The sequence below is a fragment of the Amblyomma maculatum genome, chromosome 8, assembly GCF_055883805.1.
Source record: "Amblyomma maculatum isolate TAMU_Amacu chromosome 8, ASM5588380v1, whole genome shotgun sequence".
Lineage (NCBI taxonomy): Eukaryota > Metazoa > Arthropoda > Arachnida > Ixodida > Ixodidae > Amblyomma > Amblyomma maculatum.
Window position 1 is genome coordinate 122,640,270 of NC_139351.1, and position 22,722 is coordinate 122,662,991.

The window sequence follows — 22,722 nt, forward strand, 5'->3', positions numbered from 1 at the left end:
CAATACATAAGCGAAACTACTTCACGTATCACTCGGGGTAAACATTGCAGACACGTAAAAGAACAAAAGTTTTCTAAGCACTGCTACAAGCATTCCTTCTTCCTGTCCACAGCGAGAGAATGGAACAGACTGCCAGAGAATGTGGTGCTCGCATCGGATGTGGATGTGTTCTCTGCCGGAGTTCGTGATTGTTCGTATAGTGCCTGATATAATGCGCCTTGGATTTGTGTTGGGCATGGTGTTTTCACATTGTTTTCTGTTTCGTTGCAGCGATATTTTTGCGCATTTTTATTTGTTGCTTAGAGGTCAGTTCCATTTTTGATATGTTAAAACTTGGCACCGACTGGATGGTGCTGGTGTTTTGTTTGTCGTGTTCCGCCTTTGTAATATGTACCCTGTATCGCTCCTATCTTGGTCCTGACCGGACTGATAGTATCACTAATAAATAAATAAATAAATAAATGCAGCTGCAGGTGAAGTATGCAGGTATACTGCCGCATGCGGGGTAGAATAGATAGAGGTGCGTGACGATGCAGGAGAGGCTCGCAGAGGAGAAGGTAAACTAGCATGCACAGCGTCTGGTTCTCTAGTGAGCCAAACTCTCTTCAACCTTCCTCTCGTCAGTCTCGTAGACTTTTTTGCACAATCTTCTCGAACTTCGGTCTGCGCAGACGCGAAATTTATGTGAGGCTGCAAAACGCTTCATCAATATTCACGTCTTCAAGGCCTATTATATTTTAACCGAGAAGTGTTCACTCCTTTGTGTTCTTTATATTTTATGATAGAAGTTGCTTTACAAAGCAAAACGATATCTTTATGGAGCTCTTATGTTCAGTAGCTCGTTCGTGTGATCTCAGCAGCCCAGTGCGAATGTGTGGGGGGACAGACAATGCAGTCACGACGGGGTCATCAATCCTACCTTACAGTCAATGTAAATGCTGTTCCAGCTTGACGAAATGTCTATGAAGAGTTCTTTCATACCACCTAATTGAATCTAGCAACATGGAACCCACCTATTATAGATACTTCCAGCATGTAATTTTATTCACATCTGTCCGAACATTCTTATCAAAAGCAACATCATACCAGAAACTTTACAGATATGGAGTAATATGTGGTGACTAATGCAATCTGTAGTGCACTGACCAAATTTGAAACTGCAGCCTAGAGCTTCTGCAAAAGACAGCCTTCACGTAAAGATTTCTGTAACACAATTGAAAGTAATACTACTGACATTCATGGAATAATATGTAACTCTGTCATGTTTTGCTTGCTAAATCCTTTTTCTTTCCTCTTTGCATTTAAATAAAACAAATGCACAAATAAAAAGTGTACAGAACAAAAATAAATACAATAAACTAGTGCTCTACCATTAGTGGCTGTTTTCAGCTCTCACTAGCCATTGCACGCAGCTAACAGAGCTAAAGATTCCGATGCAACACATATGGGAGGAATGTTATAAACAGTGTTTCGCAGCTTTTCGGAGCACGGAGCGGATTCCAATAACGCTCATTAAAAGTTTGTTATAAACTGCTGTTATAAAACATCCATACTTCTCTGCAAGGTGGCATTATTGAGTGTTAGACTCAGTGGAAGTACCGTGGGCTACGTTTTCCGCAGTTCTAAGAATACATCTGCGTTCAAATACAAAACATCGGGCAATTCCAGCAAAACATTCAGCTACCTTTTCAAACGTAACATGTATACATAAAACAACAAATCGTTGTAAGCCTGCTATGCGACTAGCTCATTTCACAGATCCTTGCTTAATTGCTTCAAAACCACCAAACTTAGCACACAGTTCTTCGACTGCCAGTTTAAATGCATTCAACTACGATATTTCACGGTATGTCAGGCACAACAACATAATCTTCATAAAAACCCTCTGCGTAAGATAGCAAACCATTTGTGCATACCGTAGTTCTGTTACCCAAATCTGCCAAACCAGAGTGGCTTCTGCAAATATGACAGCAGAAAGGTTACAACAGTCAAAACACTGATGTTAAAAGCCTGCTTATTTAGTAGGATACAGTAGAGATTAATTGGGTAGAGAATTAAAACCAGACATTCTTCATCGAATAGTATTATGCAATGAAAATCATAACATTATTGCAATAATGTTCCTTACCAATTTAAAGTTGCTCTTCACAGCTTTTAAACCTACCAGCAATGATGACAAAGTTCACGAACAAAAATATATGTATATGCAAAACAATTCATTGTTAAGGCTACGGCTAGTCATTTCAGTGTTCAGTTTTAGGCTTTAACATATGCTTCAATAAACTAAAATCAAAATATTTAAGAACGGCATTACTATACTGAAACAGTTCTAATAACGGGAAAGAACTTCGTATCCGCTGTGAATTATACAAGATGAATTCACAATAAAATACGAATGTACTATTGTACGCCTTCACCGGGATCACAGCACAGCCTGCTGAATGAACTTCCAATCTCGTACTCTGCGCAATCGATGGCGTGCAAAATGAAGTATAGCTGGCCAGTCTAAAGCCACTGACAATGAACAGATCATGCTGGCCAGCCAAGATCACTCAGAACACAAAATCACAAAAATCAACTAGGAAAGCAAAACAAAGCAGTCCTTTCTTGACTATATTCATGCATTCTACCTTGTCTTTTGCTATTCTGCATTTGTATAAGGTATGCATGACATTTAGCCACACATGCTCACCGTAATATGCTGTAACAAGTATATAAGTGTGGGATTCTTTACGTGCTTTAAGTATAACGTTGGTGCAATATCAAAATACGTACAATCAATATAACAAAAGTCAACTGAAAGACCGGCATCCAAACCTTGTTCCCCCAACAAAATCAGAGTGCATAAAAGATCCTAATGTCAAACAAAAGTAACCTGCTCTGACAAACTTCTAGATTATCAACAACCGAAAAGTGGTAGCCCTACTTCAATCACTCCGGTTATCAGGCGGAGGTACAGAAGTAGTACTAGTGACACAAAAGAGCACAGTTGAGCTAAGGTGTGACTGTGTACACTGTGCGCAAAATTACACAATTAAAACCTCGACAACTAAATGGTCGCCATGGTTTTCAATTCGTAACAACCTATTGGTCATTGACCTTTGATTAAAGGGCGAACTAAGCTATACAGTGCTCTTCTCGGGTAAACAATTATGTCAAGGGCTACTTTCGTAAGCCAGCCTCGTACATAATAGCATGTAAACAAACCAAGATGCTCACATGTCAGCACTGCAGAACAGCTGGCACTAAAAAAAGTGCTTATAGTTTTGTACACCATTGTTCTTTTGAAGTCTCAAGACACTGGCAGGAGCACAGACGAAGGTGCAGTCGGCCTACTAGACTCTTCCTGTCAGAGACCCATGAGCTTTTCGTTGTACGGGCTGAGAAGATGCAGGGTGCCATTCACGCCATTGGCAACCGGCTTGTGCTGATCGGCCGTCTTGATTAGGGGATTCAGATCTTGTGAAGACAGAGGCAACGACTTCCGCGCTGCCTTGTTTGCATCATACTTAGCCTGCAAGTTGTGGCAAAAAAAAAAAAAAAAGAGGATGCAACAGAGTACTTATTACATCGAAACTGAAGGCACTATAGATTTCAAGCCTGTCTGTGCGGCATCAATTTTGCAACCAATGAGAAAACCTTCACCTGTGCAGCAACTACAGTAAGGAGTGCAAACCACGGATCAAAAAGTGAATGACCCCTGCCGATGCACGCTGGAATCATGCCTAACGGCATGCGGGTGCCATCTGACAAAGCAGGCCTTGAGGTGCCGGCTAGTTGGTAATACATTTTGGAATAACAGCGCGAAGGACGAGGACGAAGGCCTAGTTTCGAGGTATAACGACATGACGTCCACAGCTGCAGATGACGATGATGTGCTGTGCCCGGCGGTGCTTAAACATTTCAACCAGTCCTTTGATGGTGTGTGCCAGTACTGTGGGAAGGTGGCTGACACCTTCCACATGATCTGGGCGTGCCAATCAAACCCATTCATTCCCCCCAACCCCAATCCAACTAGAGAGGACTGGGAGGCGGCCCTGCTCGGCTGTCAAGACCTCATGGCTCAAAAGGCCTTGGTTCAACGGACACGGGCGGCACTGCTTGCCAATGGGGCCCCGGAATAGGGGCTCCACCTAGTATTGTGAGGGGAGGAGACCGATACGTGTCTAACCCAAACACCTCTCTGTAACCATTTAATTGTTATTTATAAATGTTTTAACCACCAGGCTGAACCCTCGGTAGTTACCGGCTTCTCATCTTCCAACGATTCCAGCTCACATTCTCTGTCATCACTTTCAAGGAATAAAATAATACGTCCATCATCTGCAGCTATGCTTGCAAAAATGTCATCCTGGCGACTGCTCATGCCAAGTTTCTCTTATACCTTTCTTGTGCTCATAAACGCCTGCATAATACTATAAAGAAGCTTTATACCTCCAGAGACAATACGCCCATTGCAGGTCACAGACTTCTTTAAGTGATTTATTTTCACTGTGTAATACACATGCACATCTGGAAATGTCCTACTCCTTGTCCACCAGTACTTGTGTGTAAAGACACTAGAAAAGTCCAGATATTGTATCTAAACTACACATTTCCTAGCTGAAAATAAAAAAAAAGTAATTCTGTCTTACTTAATTTCATTCCATTCTCCCTTAAGTTAGCTTCACATAAGGTTTCATTATTAATGTCGCATACTCGCTTAGTATTGCTTAGTCTCCCTTACTAATATGTTTCATTCCTTCTTCTTAAACTCTAGACTAATTCAGGACCTTACTGTCCTGTGGTCACTGCATCAAACCTTTCCGATTTAACTCCACATCTGGCACAATTACCGGGTTAGAACACAGCATGAATTAAATTTCATTTTTAGTCTGCTAGTTAGGGCTTTTCCATGTCCAGTTGCGGTTCTTCCATTTGCTGAAGAAAGTATTCATGATCCCTAATTTGTTGTGCTCTGCAAACTCAACTGATAACTCCTACAGCCTGCTTTTTGCCTACCTTGGCAATGATGCCGCCCATTAGTACAGTGTACTACATTTTTACTTTCCTTATTGCCGGTTCTATATCTTCGTAGAAGCTTTTAACTGCCTCGCATCATGACTACAAGTAAGCGTGTAGGACTATACAGCTTTCAGTTTATACTACCTATTAATCTTGATTACAATGCCTGCCATCCGCTCATTAATGCTATAGAACTTATCTATGTTAACAGCTAGTATATGCTTATTGACAAGAAACCCTACTCTTGGTTCTAGTCTCTTCGATAAACCTCGACAACACAATACATGCCCACCCTTCAGTATAATATATGCCTAATTTGGCCTCCTAATCTCACTAAGCTCTATGAAATCCCATTTCATGGCCGCTAATTCCTCAAAGAGGACTGCTAATCTACCATCACTAGTTAGGGTGATAGCATTAGACGCTGCCAGGACCCATGGCGCCCTGTCCGGAGCCAGACATTCTAAGCACCCTCCGCTGCATCACAAGTCTGACCCTCACCATGTTCAGTCGCTTCGTAGCAACTGAGGACTGAGGACTGGGAGTTGGAGTATACATAGGAGGTTGCAGCCAGTTACTACAACACGGTGGCCAAATCCTGTTCTGGTAAGGAAGTGCTTTTCCGGAAGTGTTTACTGGCATTAGGTCACCTGTTTATGCTGTTTCGTCAACCGGGGTTTAAACCACGGTCCTCTTGCATGCAAAGCAGATGTTCTACCTCTACACCCAAAATATTATATTATTAAGGGTATATTCACATCATTATTATATCACAACTGCACTACGACACAAGCCTGTACAGCGTTAGTATAGTACATATTTAAATCAGTACACTTAGCCGCGCAAACGGGATTGCTGCGCCATCTGTTTGGAATTACCTGAAGCGTACTTCAGCTGCTCCTGCTGTGACTACCTGCCGGCTTCTGTATGTTTTCTCAATGCACTTGTTTTAGCAATCTACATAGCGCGTGATATTCATCAACCACAAATTTACGTTCACTTATGGCTGAAGTAGTCTAAAGAAAGACATTTCTGCTTGAATACTATAATTTTAAGTAAAGGTAGAACTGAAACTGAAACCATAACTGAGGCCAGACATGCCAGAACTACATGGTGTAGTAACTTCGTGACAGAAGCTCTGCCCCCATAGCCTAGACTACATAGCCAGAAAAAGTTGTCTGGGAGTACAAACACATAACATTGGCTGAGGCAGACACTTGCAGATACCTTGCATCCTTGTCGTTATGTGCTAAGAATGTCTTTTCACATACCACCTCTTAGATTTCGTCTAGATCTCACGGAAATGCTGCATTTGCGCAAATCTATATGCAAACAAAAGCCTTGGATAAATATGGCACCATTTTTTACTGCACAAGTATGGTTTAAGCGGAGATAGTTAAAAAATGAATGTGACACGATCAAGCGTGGCCCAACCCCACGTAAAGTGCTGTCGCAATACTACTTCCTGCGACCATTTTTCCGTGATTATCGCTTCAGCTCAGTGGTGTCATCATTCACACTTTTTTTCTTCCCTACTCCTCACTGATCTTCTCCAGCCTTCATTTTCTCAGCAGTCTGGCCACCTTTTTTGCAATGTCCAGTCATATTTCAGTAATTTTTTTTTTCATGCACATTGCTTTTAGCTTTACTTAAAAATGACCCTCGAAAAGGTCGCTTCCCCTCACACCTCACAAGCGTGATGGTTGAGCCAACTCGAAAAAACACCATATGACAGTCTATCTTATCTATGATTTATGTGATTGCAATTGTTGTTCATGGGATTATACTGTTAAGTGTGTGAAATTCCGTGGGAACCATGCCACCGCAGCCAAACGCTCTTAACTATAATTACCTCCTTATCAGTGATATTCTTTCTATAGCGAAAAAAACCTACAACTGCCTATGGAAGGCAATATAGGACCACAGTATTATTTTACTGCACCCTCATTTGTATCTATGAGCTAGTTCATTGCAGCAGGGTTTCGCAACAATTGATGTGTACAAGCCCCACTAGACCCCACCTAACTAAGGACAATTTCATGCTGCTAGGCTTGAGCAAAGGATGCCCATGAAAAAAAAAAGATAAGAAATGTAGGTTTGGCAATTCAGCATGTCTCTGCTTTTTGCTCTGTGCATTGCTCTTGACACAAACTTGCTAGCAATAAAAGGTGTATGGCATCAGATGCCTTGAAACTAGTTAACTAAAAGATCAAAATCATTACACGTGATATCACCCTCCATCGTGTAAACCTATAAATGCAAAATCCCACCTGCCTGCGTGTCGAGTGCAAGCTTGATGGAAGTGCTAAAAAAAAGGGAGCAACCAAGGCAAGCCCTGAATTTAAGACTAGCGGTTTTAATACACTGTTCTGCAGAGAACCAAAGAAAAAATTCACTCACACCTAGAACAGATATGCCATGTTTACTATACTTAAAAATGTATCCCAAACAGTGTCCCTGGGCAGATTAAAATTATTGACAGTCATTGGCACAATGGGGGACAGCTGGACAGCTTTTATTAGTAAGTGTCCTAGACGCAAATTAACGGCCAGTTCCAAACTTGTATATCAGCACAATTCGACAGTTTGAATAGCATAATTTGCAGCACAACTGCCTAAACAGACATTGCAAGGTTCCGTCCGAACAAATCAGTGGACGTCAAAAATCGCTATTTAACAAGCGAGGTAAGTGCGCAAAAACTATTAAAGAATCATTATAGCTGTATAGTATCGACATATAAGGCACATAAAGAACCTCCAAGCAAGCCAACACATGATATTAGTTTTTAGAATAGCATATTTTCATGAACGCTTAAAACGAGTGCATAGATGTGGCAGTAATCCAATTTGTGTGTGGGTTTTTGTTTTCGGGGAAACTTCTCTAGCACAGCGCTAAAAGAAAGACTGATAGGTGACGCTTGTTTCCACACCCTGTGGAGTGGATGCAGACATGTGATTATTGCCGCCTAGGAGTGTGACGTTTTGAATAACTTGCTGAGGCTAATATAGCAAAAGATATATGGCAAGCAGAGTGCAGGCATTATTTTCTTGCTCAATAATGTGGCAAATAGTATGATAACAAGGACTCATACAATGTCTCATGCAGGACATGCTAAATACAACTGGTGACCAGCTCTCCTTCCTGAAATGGTTCCTGGCATAGAAATAACTGTATGGACATGCTGTCGGTGATGACTGTTGACATCTATACCATGCTGCTGCTCAGAGGGCTTTGACAACCAGTACATGTACACCTATGCAGTCAGGTGCACCACATTTACGTCTACAAAAGTCAAGCATGAAATTCTTTCAGCTCCAATTTTGAGCCAATTCACTCAAACATCGCTGTTAAGCTTGTTTACAGCCCCTTAGAGATGTTACCGATTCACCAAAGCCACAATGTGCGGTAAAGCCAAATTGAAGGCCTTTTTCCCCCCCATTTTTCAAAGCATTTCTCCCCATATAAGCTAAGCACCAGGCCAGACGAAAGCTTTCATTCACTGTATGAACAATGCGTACCCAGCATTTCCCGCATACAGAGAGCACTAAGCCACCACAGTAAACCACGCGCAAAACGGAACATTTCCGAACAATTAAGAATTTTCTGGCCTAATGGTATGCGGTGTTGTGACCATGCATGGTCCGCGCTTGCGTGCACTATTGTGCGTCTGTGGGCATGGTATTGATATGTGCTGTTGGTGCAAGGGCTCTAAGTGAGTCTGTTCCCATGCATCTTTTTGTGTGAGCCTGCTTTGCTTTGTCGTGACTCTGCAACTGCCAAGTTGGCCCTGTCAAGGGAACGGCAAGAAAAATACAAAGAAACGTCGCCCTGTGAGAAATAGGCAGAAGTGGTTCTGTTCAACTGTTCACCCTTCCCGTCGAGAGGCGCTATTGTCAAGTGAGGAATGCCTATTGTCCAAAGGAGACGATCGGAGTGACAGACCTAAAGGAGAAGAAAGGAGCATGATGATTACGGCCATTAGTGGATTTCCCGGGAATGCAGGAAAGAGTTGCAATTGCCGGAAAGGGACAATGCTGGGAGCAGTATTCATGACGCGCACGTACACTTGGGTTTCTGAGAAGGAAATCCACTTGCCGGAACCACCATATCGGATCTTTGCAGAAGAATCGAAATTTACCTCCTCGCCATTCCCAAGCTCTACCCGCCAACAAGTGACCACGACCGACGAAACAATACTGGACCAGTCAGTGCATTAGACCATCAGTGCAGTGATGTGATCGATTGGTTGCTGATATCTGAGGGGTGTGCCCTGGAACTGATTGGTCAGCATCTTCAGAGAGGGGCTGGACATAGGGGGATTTAAGGACGTTGCAGGCCACGAAATGACGCTCTGAGCCCTGGGTAAACGGCTCATCCAGACGCTTCTCGCTATGAACTCTTAACGCTTGCCATTTTGCTGATATACCCTTTTTTTTTTTCATGTAAATAAGTTTTTTAAAAGTGCCATTAAACCTGCTTGTATGTATTTTACCAACTTCGAAGATTCAATCCTTCATCAACCCGGAGTCTCTGCACGTTACCAAGTGAAGGCCGGGTCGACTTAGTCCCAGAGTCACGACAGCGGCAGCAAAAAACCTTCATCCTTAAATGAGCTATGAATTACCCCCGTGCAAGGACTTCCCATTCCTTGACACTTCACCATCGCAGTGGCTTCTTATACTCTGCGTTCTAATTGGTAGACCCATGTGACACTGCTTTGATTTATCATCTTTGCAATCTTTCATTCATCTATTCTGCGGTTAGAAATACACGGTAGCAGTAAGTGCTCCCATCATCACCAAGTAACAGAGCTTCATCAATCAAGATGCAGAAAGAAGCTGACTTAGGCTGTGTCCGATTTCACTAAAGTGAGGTCCAAGAAAAGTGGGCAAGTGCTGTGACACCTCTAGCAGTGAGGGATGCTCAGTGCGCTGCTTAGTATAAAGAAGATTATTAACACTTAAGCTCTTCCTTTAGGAACATGACGCAGTAGTCCTAATGGCTACTGTCTGTAGCTACCCCTTGCAATTCCTCGTTCACATAATGTAGTTTCTGCTTACTTAATTACAGATTCCTCAACTTGCGCATCTGATATCTTGCTTATCTTTATTAGCCTACTGACCTAAGCTACCACATTATCCTACTACCAGTCGTCAGCAACCCCCCCTCATAGATATGAAGTATTGTTTTAAACCATATGAACATGCCTGACTCAGCATCCCTGAAAGGTTGACCCCTATACGACCAACCCGAGTTGGCAGTTCCTTCCAACTTTGTGACAGCATGTGGTGTCATACAACCCATGAAGGAATCAGTGCTCAGCCATGTCGCCTGCTAACTACTCAATGCACTTTATTGCTGCAAATGCTAACCCTGAATTTTCTGTAAATGGGCCCTGCTGTCTAAAAGGAAGTGGTTGAATACAGCAGCATGTGAAGAATGAAGACATTTAGGTAATACCAACTGCCCCAGTACAAGTGAGTGATGGCAGCAGCTCTTCAATTTTTTAATGCAGTTGGAGACTAAGCATGCTACCCAGCTCAAACAACACAATTGGGCTCTAACTAAAAAAATCCCTCAAAAAAATAAAATAATCTCTGAAATAATTTTATCATAGTTACAAAGCCAAAATATAGAGCAGTGAGCATTTCTTTACACTATCCGCGGCCTCAAAGATGACTGCTTTCTTCTTTTTATCTAAGCGTATCTTAATGATTACTCAACTCCCGCGTTCACACTTGCTCTTCCCTCTTCACCTCTTCTAACACTGCCCATATCATTCTCTTTTGTGTTGCATTCTTTTGCCTGCAAACTTACTACAAGCCTGTTCACCAGCCTCATACATCAATATACAAACGTTTTCTCAAATGCAGTGGTAAAAGGGTTGGCAAAGGAAGAAGAGGGACTCAGTATGTACCTTGTTGTAGCATAGAACGCCCAGTACTGCAGTAAGCATGCCGAACACATTCAGCGGGGTCACCGGGTTGTGCAGCATAAGGAGAGAGACGGCGATGACTGCAATCCGCTTCGTCGCATTGCATACGGAATAGGTGAGTGGAGAGACCATGTTGAGCACGGTGAAGGCAACCAGGTTCTGGGCAAAGTTGAGAGCTCCATCCAGGAACAGCAGCAGCAGCACGGTAAATCCATCTGACTGCACGAACTGAGACAGGAAATAAAAAAAGAACAAGTAATGGCAATCAGTCACGTCGCATCGAGGTTTGCTTGTGAACGTAAAAACAGAAAGGTTTTGACGTATCCCTAAAACTTGACGTGTGAAATGTTTGAAGGGAGTTCAATGAAATGCTTGGTGTTAAAATGCTCTGCAAACAAACAAGCATAAAAAAAACCTGAGAGAAGTAGTCTTGCCCCCCACCTTTAATTGTGTTGTATCACGCATACTCTTGCTAAAATTCGGAAAAGGAAAAAACATAAAGAATGGATGCCCTTGAAATAGCAACTCTAAACTGTCGACGAAACTGTGTGCATCACTTGCATAGCCTATTAATTACACTTTCTACAAACCACGGCCACATTATGATCATGTTTTTAATGCAAAACACTTTTGCAAAAAACAAGAAAAACTGATTTCTATGGTTGTGGTAACACGGATTCACGATGAAAAACATTGCATTGCCTCAGTGATTAGGCTCCTTTCTGCTGTGGCGAATGCAGTCTTACAGGACGCCAATTCTTCCTATTGAAATGTGGAAATGTGGATACAAAAAAGATTCACACCAGCCCAAAATGTCACATGCTGTTTACCATTAAGTTTGTCTATATTTGGATACAACTAAAGAATGAATTGGCAACCACCCAAAAAAGTTTCTCCAGCCAGCAGCGTCAGCCAATTCTCATGACAGAGTTCCAATAAAGCAATCCCCAAGCTTGCAAGTATTCTTGTTCTTGCTGGCGTGGCACCGTAGGGGGTGGAAGATGGAAGGCGGTTAACAGCAACTTAATGAAATTACCTATGTCATTATGAAAATCACTCAACATAATTGGCTGAAGGGCCCTCTGTGAGGGGCATCTGCACATTTATTATTGAGTTGTGTCCGACTACAGGAAAATATGGTAACTTGTGGTTTAACTTCCCAAAGTTGATCTGGGCTAAGAGAAATACTATCGGATAGCCTCAAACTAATTTTGACCCCATGGGGCTCTTCAACATGCATCGACACCAAAAGATTCTGCAAATTTATATGATTCGAACACTGAAGTCAGTCATGAGCATATATTGGTAGTTCTACTGCTACAGGAAACTTGAAATATGCAGGTTTGAATAACAACATGTTGGGCTTAACACTGAAAATTAAAATAGGCTCCTCACTGATTTTAAACAATCCTTGCTTGCTTTAAAATACATAATGTACTCTGCTACAGATAAGGGATACTGCCTCTCATAACTCCCCAGCTCTAATGTCGGAGCAAAGGTGACCTGGCATTTTACTTGCAACAGCCAGGTACACATATAATTAAAGCAAAAAAACTTGAGCTTTCATCTTAAACCAGCCTGGGTATGTATACGTACCTTCATAGGCCAGCATAACACAGTAATGACAACAGCACGGTAAAATATAGTAAGGCAGCTTGAGTTAAAGCATTAACATTATGGGCCCAGTGCCAGTGCTATGCAATGCAGGCCCCATATTCAGCACTGCTCAGTTTTGAATAAAATTGAGTATGAGCTTGTCTTTTCTTTACAACACAGAGCCCAGCATCAAGAGACTACTTTTTCACGGTAACAAAAATAATAAAAACAAATAAATTTCATTCCACGAGCTTCCTACTCCTTGCGAGGGCCTAGTGCCCTATTAGCAACTCTTTGTCAGCTTTGACAAACTGTGAGCATTAATTTAAACCACCCTCTGGTTATTGACAAATTTGATGGCAGAAAACAACAAAGTGCTACTTTCTAGCATTTAATTTGAGAATGAAACGCTGTAAATGTTTTCAATGCAGAAAATTGCCAAAGCCTCTGTCATTACCATAAGCAGCAAACAGCAAGAACCTGACTTCATTTATTGCATGACTAAGGCCTCTCTTAAACCTCTCCAACTGACCCTGTCCTCTGCCAGCTATGGTGACCTTATTCCGGCAAACTTCCTACTCTGATACGACAATTTGACAATTTGACTTTCTCCATGGTGGAGTGAATTTAGCAGTGATGACTAGCCACGGCCGATCTCGAGGGAGAGCGCACTTCTCTTCCCTTACGGCCTCTCCAATGGGGTCTGTTTCTACCGCCCGGCACGCCTCAGTGGGGTCACCACCGCCCCACTGCTGCGCCTCTGCTACCGCCGTTCACACGCAAGAGAAATGTGCGCTCGCTCTTCACTCCGCCCGCATCAGTTGCAAACCGCAGGTCTTGACATTTCACCCCTTATGGTTTATACTACAAAGACGCCGTATTCAGCGTCTGAGATTTATCTTGTATGAGGAATAAAATACAGTCAATAACCCACGCGCACGCGCCTTCGTCAGAGTGGCCGCGCATGGTCGAATCAAGCTTCGGGTACACTTACCTCAACACTTTTTGCCCCTAAATTTTGTGCCAAAATAAATGTACCAGGCTATGCAGAGTGCCTTTGAAAGATGTAAGTAGGTGTAGGGCAACCTGACGCGAGTGCATGGCAAAGTGATGGGTGGAGATTTTGTCAACCGCTCCCGTTTTTGTTCAGAGCAATAGAGGACCGACGAAAATTCATGGCGCGTCTCAGATTCAGAGTAAGGAATCAAATTTACGCACATAGTTAAAATTTCAGTTGTCTACTGGAGTGGGCTGTTCTAGCTTCGCTCAAAACATATCAGTCAGTTGAAAGACCGAAGATGTATATGTAGTCTCGCGACTGGCGCACATGTATGACAGATGTAGTCTGTTTAATACATAGATAAACAACTTTTAATCAAGGAAATGGGCGTAAACAGTTATGCATAATTTGAAAGAGCGACAAAATCTAAAAAAAAAAATGGTCCTTCAATATTACACATTGTACTGATCAATTCATCAAAACACGACCTGTGGCTAGAAAATACACAGTCTCAAAATCTTCCTGCACAGCTTGTGCACATAAGGAGTTGGCCTCCCGTTCCTGTCTGTCACTTTCTTGGCATAATTAATAGAGAACAAGGATTCTGAGAAATTTTTCAAATATCAAAGAAGCGGACCTTATAATACGGCTGTTGTCAATTCTTTCCGGGCAACTCAGTGGTGAATTCTCAAGTGCTGATTGAATTAGGATCTTAAGTACTTTGAGAACATTTGTGTGTAGTAGGTTCATGGCAGCTTTTTCCAAAGAAAAACAAAAGAACTTGTTCAATAGGGCAACAAGCTCTGGTTTCAGATAATGCAGTCCACTAGAATATTATCCTCATAAAAGAGTGTACATGAGGTTGCTTCTTTCGCTAGTTTTAAGAAGAATACTGAAAAAATTGCTTCACACCCGAAGTTGATTAACTTTACGATATATCCAACGACGTACAGCCGAAATGGCTTTTTTTTTTTTTTGGAATCGACGCAAGGTGCCTTGATTTTGTTCTCAGATGAAACGTCCGTCTTGACAATGTAGTCAAGTGCCACTAGCTGTTACGGTCCTCGAATCTAGCATGTCGTTCCCTTCCGCACATTAGCCTTACTTTCCCGAAGAGAGCCTCAATGGGATCGCTATAGGGCTTGAAATGTGTCTTCAATGAGAGTGTCCTTATTTAACGCTTTAGAAGTTTCTTGTATACTTTCGTATAGCAGGTGAACTCATTTGTAAGCCACTGCATCCAGTATCATCTGCGTCAATTATTGGCCTCTTTTTACCACTTCCAGCACAAGTGGTGTCATTTTTTTATATTGTTTTGGTTTGGTTTGTGGGGTTTAACGTCTCAAAGCGACTCAGGCTATGAGAGACGCCGTAGTGGATATTGTTTTCGTAATAAGCTTAATATCATGTAAAAGTTCATGTTTGCAAAATTAAAATAATGTTATAATACAACACATTTGCTAATATACGTGAATTATAATAACATTTAAAACTCAACCCAACAACATTAACTTTGACTGTACTAATACTTTATATCATGCATGTAATTTACATTACATTTTTATGAAATTATTTTCATCTTCGGTGCTACATGGCTAAATTCGCATCTAGTGCTGAAAGAGGGTTTTGCTGTTGCAGACGAGTTGCTGTCATGTTAGCCTTGAAGAAGCTTCGATGTGATCACTGCTCATTAAGTATTTTTTTTTTCTATGCCTATTCTTGTACAGGCTAGGGAAAAATTCGGATTAAAATGGACAAAAGTAGCTACCATGCCGCAATGTATGTCATATGCTTGTCAAACGTTTTCTGAGCCCAAATAAAGTGAGTAAACGAAAGGCTGAAGTTGTGACATTCACTTAAAAAAAGCACACATCACGGTCCATAAATATCAGTTACAAAACCCCTGTCCTAGACAGGATAAATAAATGACATTAGCTATCTGACGACTCTGTTATCTCTATGTTAGTGTTAAGTGCGTACATGTTACAGGATCTCACCAGAGAAGCGTCCTTGCTGAAGCGACGCGCATCAATTATAAGCCACACCGGAATGAAAAAGATGAGTGCCAGCCTGGCAAAGGTGTGCAGCAGCCGTAGATAGTGAAGGTTCGTGTCCCGAATCACCTGCACAGAAATTAGGCAGCAAGTACATGAGCAAAGGCTAAGTGGTAGAATCAGATCGTCACTCAAATTAGCAATGGCCATAACACATTTAGTGGTACCTGCTTGCTTCTGCAAGACACAGGACAAACAACGCTCCTCGCCGTGCAATCACATATTCGTGCCCCTTGAAGTGCATAGGCTAGCCTAAAGCACACTGATAGAGTCTGTTCAAATACTAGAGTGCTCCTTGCTTTAATTGGCTGGTGTTGATATGAGTATTAAGCAAAGTGAATGAACATTTACTTTCAAGAGTCAAGGTCACAAATTTTTTTTTTTTTTAATGTCTCAAGCCCAAGTAATGTCAGCCTGTGAAGCAGGCTATTTATGTATAACAACTATTAATGTATAAATGAATGCAACCATATCACTCTACCCACATTCCATACCTGTTGGCTTTCCCTTAAAGTCAATTCTCATTCATTTCAACCTGCCTCATTCGAAATGCTAATTTTATTGAAACTAGCTCTTCCGTTCTGTCAGTATCAAGAGTATACTGTAAAGCTCAAGTGGTTAAAACTCTGCACACATTTTACAGGTTTTTGGTTCCCTTCAAGTAAACACCATCAAGAGTCAACTAATTCTTCAATGTTTTGATACAGCAGACTAAACATATCAAAAACATTTAATCTAACTTTTTGCACCACTACATAAACCACAGTCAACCTTGTTTCTTAACTGGACATTTTAAATAATTAAAAGTTCCTTATGCAATGCAACCAGAAAACAAAAAACAAGGAATACTATCCAAGATATTTTTGCAGAGAGCAGCAAGGCAGCTTGGGTCACAACACGATGAACAAAGAAAGGAAGAAGAAAACATCCAACCTTTTTGGTGTATATGTTCTGCAGTGAGAAGCCGATGGTCGACACGAGCGCACTGACGAGGCCAATCATGTCAAAGGAAATCTCGGTCATGGTTGCAACCATGACACCAATGATTATGGGCAGCAGCGATAAATACACCTGCAAGCGTGTAAATGCCAGTGTGGGAAGCTGCACATAGAATAACAGCTAAACATTCTAAACTGCACACCCTAGCACTGTCAAGAATCAGTTGTCAGAGCACCTTGTAGTTCATAAGTGACATATGTAGTTCATAAGTTACATTTCACCTATCAAGTGGTTTGCAGCACTGTGGAATCTATGGAGACTTGAGCCAATCAGAATGGTCCACTCTGCAACGACCTCTTCAATTACTGCAATAATTGATTAAATATAGTTCAGCATTGCTAAAGAATTTCAGGGACTATTGGCTATGCTTACGCAGCCTCAAATGGATGACAAAACTGTAGGTTACACAGTGTGGCAAACAACTTGAGGGATGAAGTACAGGCCCCACTAGCGACATGTCACTTTTTATTCTAAGTTATGTCAACATCAAAATACTTGCAGTGCTAAGGAGAGGATTAGTTTATTCCAAGTTACTGCTCGTTACGTGTTACTCATGCACACACGCATGTGACAAATATAGCACTACCTAAGCATTATCCGAAATTTTTTTGAGCCATCGGTCTTTCTCGTCGTGCTCTGTGAGTGTAGACTTTCCGATTGTGCATGTGTGTGCCAATCTCAGTAACATGCAGAGAGGAATATTAATCTTCTGCAAAAGCCACAAAGCAATAAATTCACTACGACCTTTCTAACAAATTGAATAGCTGCTAGCATCTTCTGAACGATATACAAAAAAAGCAGCATGATCAACAGAAGCTGAAAAAGAACCAACTACTTGTAGACTCAATCACATATTAAACTGAGTCGTTTCTAGCAAACACTCTTCTGTGCTAAGCTTTGCTAAGCTTAGCTAAGCTTAGGATGCAGCACCTCAAAAGACCTACGTCATCACTCAAAAGCTCTCTCTTCTTATTTAGCTGAAATTGTATACAGCTGTGACCGCCTTAATATAAAGAATGTCTAAAATTCACAACAAAAAAAAAATCCTAAGATGGAGTGAAATGTGTGTATGATAAGAAGCTAGTGGAAAACGAAACTAACAGACAAGGCTGCTCTGGAAACTTATAATGATCACAGTGCACTCGTCGATTTAGAAAACTCAGCCTCATTCAGATAAACTGGATTACACTGTTTGCGGAGCTGCCTTTAAACTTTTCGGACACAGCTTCCCATTTCTGCTGAGAAGAAACTATCCCGAAGAAAAGCCTGAAGAAAGTGTATTAGTCAAGCTCGCAATACAAGATGCCTATGTTTTTTGCAAGCATGGGCGAAATTTCATGTAGGGCATCACAATGAATGCAAGCCAGGAACATTAGAATTTGTCAAATAAGCATGAAAGAAATCATGGAATATATATATATATATATATATATATATATATATATATATATATATATATATATATATATATATATATATATATGAGTGGAGAAATATAGGCTAAAATGTGTGCTGTCAGCACGTCACCTATGCTCAGGGTGGTATGATCTGGATATGATATACCCTAAGGTAGCGCTGCCTTCACCAGAAACTGTTGGCGCACTATGACTATCCTTACACCTCAGTGACTTAAGCTGCAAGGCTGCATAGCAATTGGTCACCATTGATCACCAATAGATATATCGTTTAATGTGATAGCATCAAAAAGCCATGAAGGTGAAACTGGCTGCTGTAGGAAGCGGCACCCTCTGTGAGAGACCTCCACCTAATAACAGTGTTAGGTGGTGGTAAGGAAAAATTTTCTTTTCTACCTGCCAACCATGGTAAATGGAGTGAAAATATACTGATACAAAGAGTAATTTTTTTCTCAAACAAAGCAATCGTTACTAAATGTACACACTTCACGAAAAAGCTGCGAATTCACAAGCACAAAACAGCTCGTAGCCCTAGATGCCAGTATCATGCATACCCTTGCCATGCATACAGAGGGAAAACTTGGAGCTATTCAAGTTCATTCACACTTATTTGTGGAAACAGTGCAAGAGCTGTCAGCCCAAAAAGGAAAACAAAAAGTATGCGAGACATATGCTTCAGCGCATATATTAACGACTACATCGATTTGACAGAACGGATGTTTCAGTGTTTTGATCGTCGCGTCCTGTTGCGCTGCTTTCATAACCTTCAATTATTTTAAGTGGCTTACTCAGAAGAAGACTTATATTTTCGGTGGTCTTATAACCTTCAAGAGTTGCAAAAAGCAGGACTAAGCAGACAATCTTTTTTTTTTTCAGAAAACAAATGAAATACAAAACGAAATCTGAGGCACGCTTAAGTTTCCCTTTTAAGGATATGGAGCGACAGTTTTGATGACACCCGTCTGCAGCTCCCCTTACAAACACTGGTTTGCATACACGCATTTTGCTACTCGCAATCACTAATCCATTAATGCCAGCCTCTATTACCTCATCCATAATTATTAGCATAAGCTAAGACGCTGTGTGAACAGCTGCCCAACAGAGATACAACGCACTGCTTTAATCAACCCATAGAAATGTGCCTGAGTGGTAGCAGAGAGTCTGACTAGGGATTCAAGGGTCCCAGGATGATCCCTATATTGCAACCTCATATTGAAGGATCTGCCCGACCTGCCAGGGGCATATACACGTGATTTTTCACTCATAACGCTAATGCTTATAACGCTGACTATGTGGATGCCAGATTTTTCTGAAAAACGGGGCCTTGAACGCTCTCACATTAAAAGAGAAGTTTGCTAGCCCACACAATGTTAGCAACCTATTTTCTGAAATTTTAGCTACCTACGTTAATTTTGCCATCTGCAACAGCTAACACATTAGAACTTTTTTCAAACAAGAGCCACTGCAATAAACTTGCAGAAAGCACTACAATGTTTGTACGGTGCTATGCAGCTGCCGCAAAAGAAGCTGAAAAGCACTGAACGAACAACTAGTTTGAAGAAAACAACAGAGTATGTCAAGGCCGTTGGTATGCAAAGCAACTCACCGTCCACGTCTGTTTTTCTTTCAGAATGATCCTAGATAAAATTACAGTGAATAGAGGCATGGTGGCCTTTACTGAAATAAAGACAAAAACATATTAATACACACTTCATACTTCCTTTAAAGTAATCAAGAAACAAACAAACAAATGAACTGGCTCTAGCAGTGTATTTGGAATAACCAAGAACCACTTTTGAGTGGAACCATCACATGAGGGGTCCCCAGCAAATATAAATTGCCACTGTACAAACCTACCTTGATGAGCACGGATGATTGCAAAATTACTTTGTGATGGCAACAGCAATGCTCGCAAAGAAAATGCACTTTTTGTTTGTCTAAGTGAGGGTACGATTGTCAGTAAAGAAATTTAATGTTAACTACTCTCAATCTGCAAGATCCGTCACTATTTCATCGCACTGTTTCACATCATCTTTCTGAAACTTCTTGTTGACAAGATAAGCATTGGGCGACTAGCCAAAACTGAACGCATTGGTCACAACAAAATTCGGATACAGATATGGAATCACGCAGTTTAGCTTTCATTCCTATTTATACGCCTCCTAAAACAGGTCTGATTTTATTACTAACGTCCTACTGCTACAAGTACTTAATTGGTGCGAAAAAAATGCGATGGGAACAGCTAATTCAAGCAGCCTTCATAACCTCGTGGTAGGTACTGAGACCACGCTATAACACCACGTAGCACAAACCAGTTCCAATACTAGCATTTTAGCCCAGAACCATGTGAAGTCATTTATCAGGCGATATATACAATGACTGCCCGTACAGGCCCCGTCCAATGTGCGCGGCTGACCCCAAAATGAATGGATGAAATCACCTGTATGCGCGTAGGAGACCGGCACTTTCCACAGGCTGACGTGTGACGTGAGTGAGCTGAAAAACTTGCCGCAGGCTAGCGGCACAATGCACCGCATGTACGAGCCCCATTCGAGGTCCAAATATGGTCTGATGCCACACAGCGCGAACACTGGGCCCGAGTAAACAGTAATTGAAAACAGCTGGACCATGGTGACAGTCAGCGGGTAGGGAAAGCTGTTGAGCACCACCTTGCCGACAACGTTGTTACCCGAACTGATGCAGTACCAGATCACGCACAGGAGCACGACTTTCACAATCTCGGCCGTGTGAGAAGCGTTCGAGGCCATCGCGTTGGCAGCTTGAGCAGTCGCGCGTCCTCGAAGAACGAAACCTAAGTGGAGCGTATGTCACACGCGCTATCGACGGAAAGTCCCGCCGACGTGCCAATCGCTTCTGCCGCCGCTGCCGGCAGTAGCAGCTGCCGCTTTATCCATGCCGCTTGTCGAAAGTTTGCGTACGCACACGTAACAGATGTTTAGCGGTGTCTTGAACGTTGGCGGCAGCAGTCACACGACGCGGAAGAAGCGGCAACCGCGGCGGCTGCGACGGCAAGGCGATGGCACTGGCCACGTCGGCCCGCGAGACCCGAGCTAATCCAAGGTAGCCTTGGCTAATCCGCAAGCGGAATAAGTGCAAAACTTCGTTCTCAGAAACATATCGTCTTCGTCGACAATTTTTGAAACTCAGTGATTGCACCTACACCTGCAAACAATAAAATAAAATATAGTTTAGAAGTTTATGCTTAAAATAACGAGTAATTTGCTTTTATGCAATTTCACAGATGACGCGACAATAGCAGTTAACATTATATTACAATGAAGTTTTGTGAGGTTTTAACCCCCAATGTTTGTGAGCATTTTAGGAGCCAAACTTAAATGACAAGCTGTGGTGGGTGGAAATCCGTCCATAATCCGACGAGCTGCGGCTGGTTCGGGGGCTGTGTGCATGCTGGGCGGCAATTTCAAACCATGGATGTTGCAGTCGCAAATGAGCAGACGCGGATGAGCAGTGGCGCAAGCGATTCGACAGCTGGCTTTGCTTACTCCGCTGGATAGTACAGAGAGAGGGGTTCCGGTAAAAACGACCCCGGAAAAAATCTCCCCTGAAGAAAAATTCCTTTTAGCTAAGTAGGAAAAAATGTCCCCAAACAGCTAAAGTCCGTAACGTCAATTTTTCGCCTGGCCTGGGGCTTGGCTTTCTCAAGGATGAATTACCTCAGAATAAAAAATTTAAAAAAAATGTTTGGCCAAACATAGAGTGAAAAACTGCTGCAAGTGAGTTTTTACACGATGAATTAGCAAGAAGACACATAAAGACGTCGCGCCTGTTTGCTTATTTGAACTTGCATCTCCTCTCATGATTTTAGCCTGAGTCTATGCTGATCTGATTTTTTTTTTTTTTGTTTCTCGACGCGTTTTCTCATTCCACGTGTTGCAGCTCCTCATTATACTATAAAGGCATCTGTGATTATACATGGCGAGTTGTAATGATGCATGCTCATTGGAGCGTTCACAACAGCAAGAAAGATGATGGCAGCGGAAAAGAGTAGCCAAGGGCAAGTGTGTATCTTGATCATTCTGCGCATCAACGACGTCATTGATCGAAGTGTCAAATTGTAGCAGGAGTGTGCTCATTCATGACTTGACCTGCTCTACGTGATCGTGGCATGATGTGGTAACCGACAGCGGCCTCATATTTGTCTTATTTGCACGCTGACCCCCGGCTTCGGCAGCGGAATGGTGTTTCAGGGTGGCCATCCTAATTTCCCTATCATCATCGGTAATGCGGACCGTACGTGACCACCGCAACGGTTGACCCTCTCATCACTGATCGATCTGCGAGCGTGTTTCAGTAGCGCTTTCTCTTGTTAGAGCTAGGGGTTACTCAAGGCTACTAACCAGGCATCCAGAGGACCCAGCCCCTACAGAGTGGTTAGATCTGTTATCTATACAAGTGAACACAAAATGCAATAAGCTTCTTCTTTTTTTCTTTTTTTTTTTTTTTTTTTTTTTTTTTTTTTTTTTTCCGAGTGAGGTACGGAAGGTTTATTCTCCGTCCTAAATTTCGCTTTAGGGACCTTTTCTCCTATGAGCCGCTTCCTCTGGGGCCTTATCTTCAGGGGACCTTTTTCGAGGGATCGAATCTTCCGCAGTGACGTTTTTACCTACGCCCTAGGGAGAGAGAGGGAGAAAAACAAACTTTGAAAGGTTCACGGAATTGCGTGGGTCGCTTTCCTTA

The 22,722-nt window shown here is 42.1% G+C and overlaps 1 protein-coding gene across 1 annotated transcript; it reads right to left on the reverse strand.

Moving 5' to 3' along the window:
• Window positions 1–1,016: 1,016 nt before the first annotated feature.
• Window positions 1,017–21,105, reverse strand: LOC146182419 (solute carrier family 35 member E1 homolog). The gene is made up of 6 exons (XM_084577503.1): window positions 20,444–21,105; window positions 19,610–19,680; window positions 16,523–16,660; window positions 15,533–15,658; window positions 10,922–11,167; window positions 1,017–3,514 (listed from the first exon to the last, which is right to left on the reverse strand). The coding sequence occupies exons 1-6, from the start codon at window positions 20,769–20,771 to the stop codon at window positions 3,350–3,352; spliced, it is 1,074 nt and encodes a 357-aa protein (XP_084433629.1). The 5' UTR covers window positions 20,772–21,105; the 3' UTR covers window positions 1,017–3,349.
• Window positions 21,106–22,722: the final 1,617 nt, after the last annotated feature.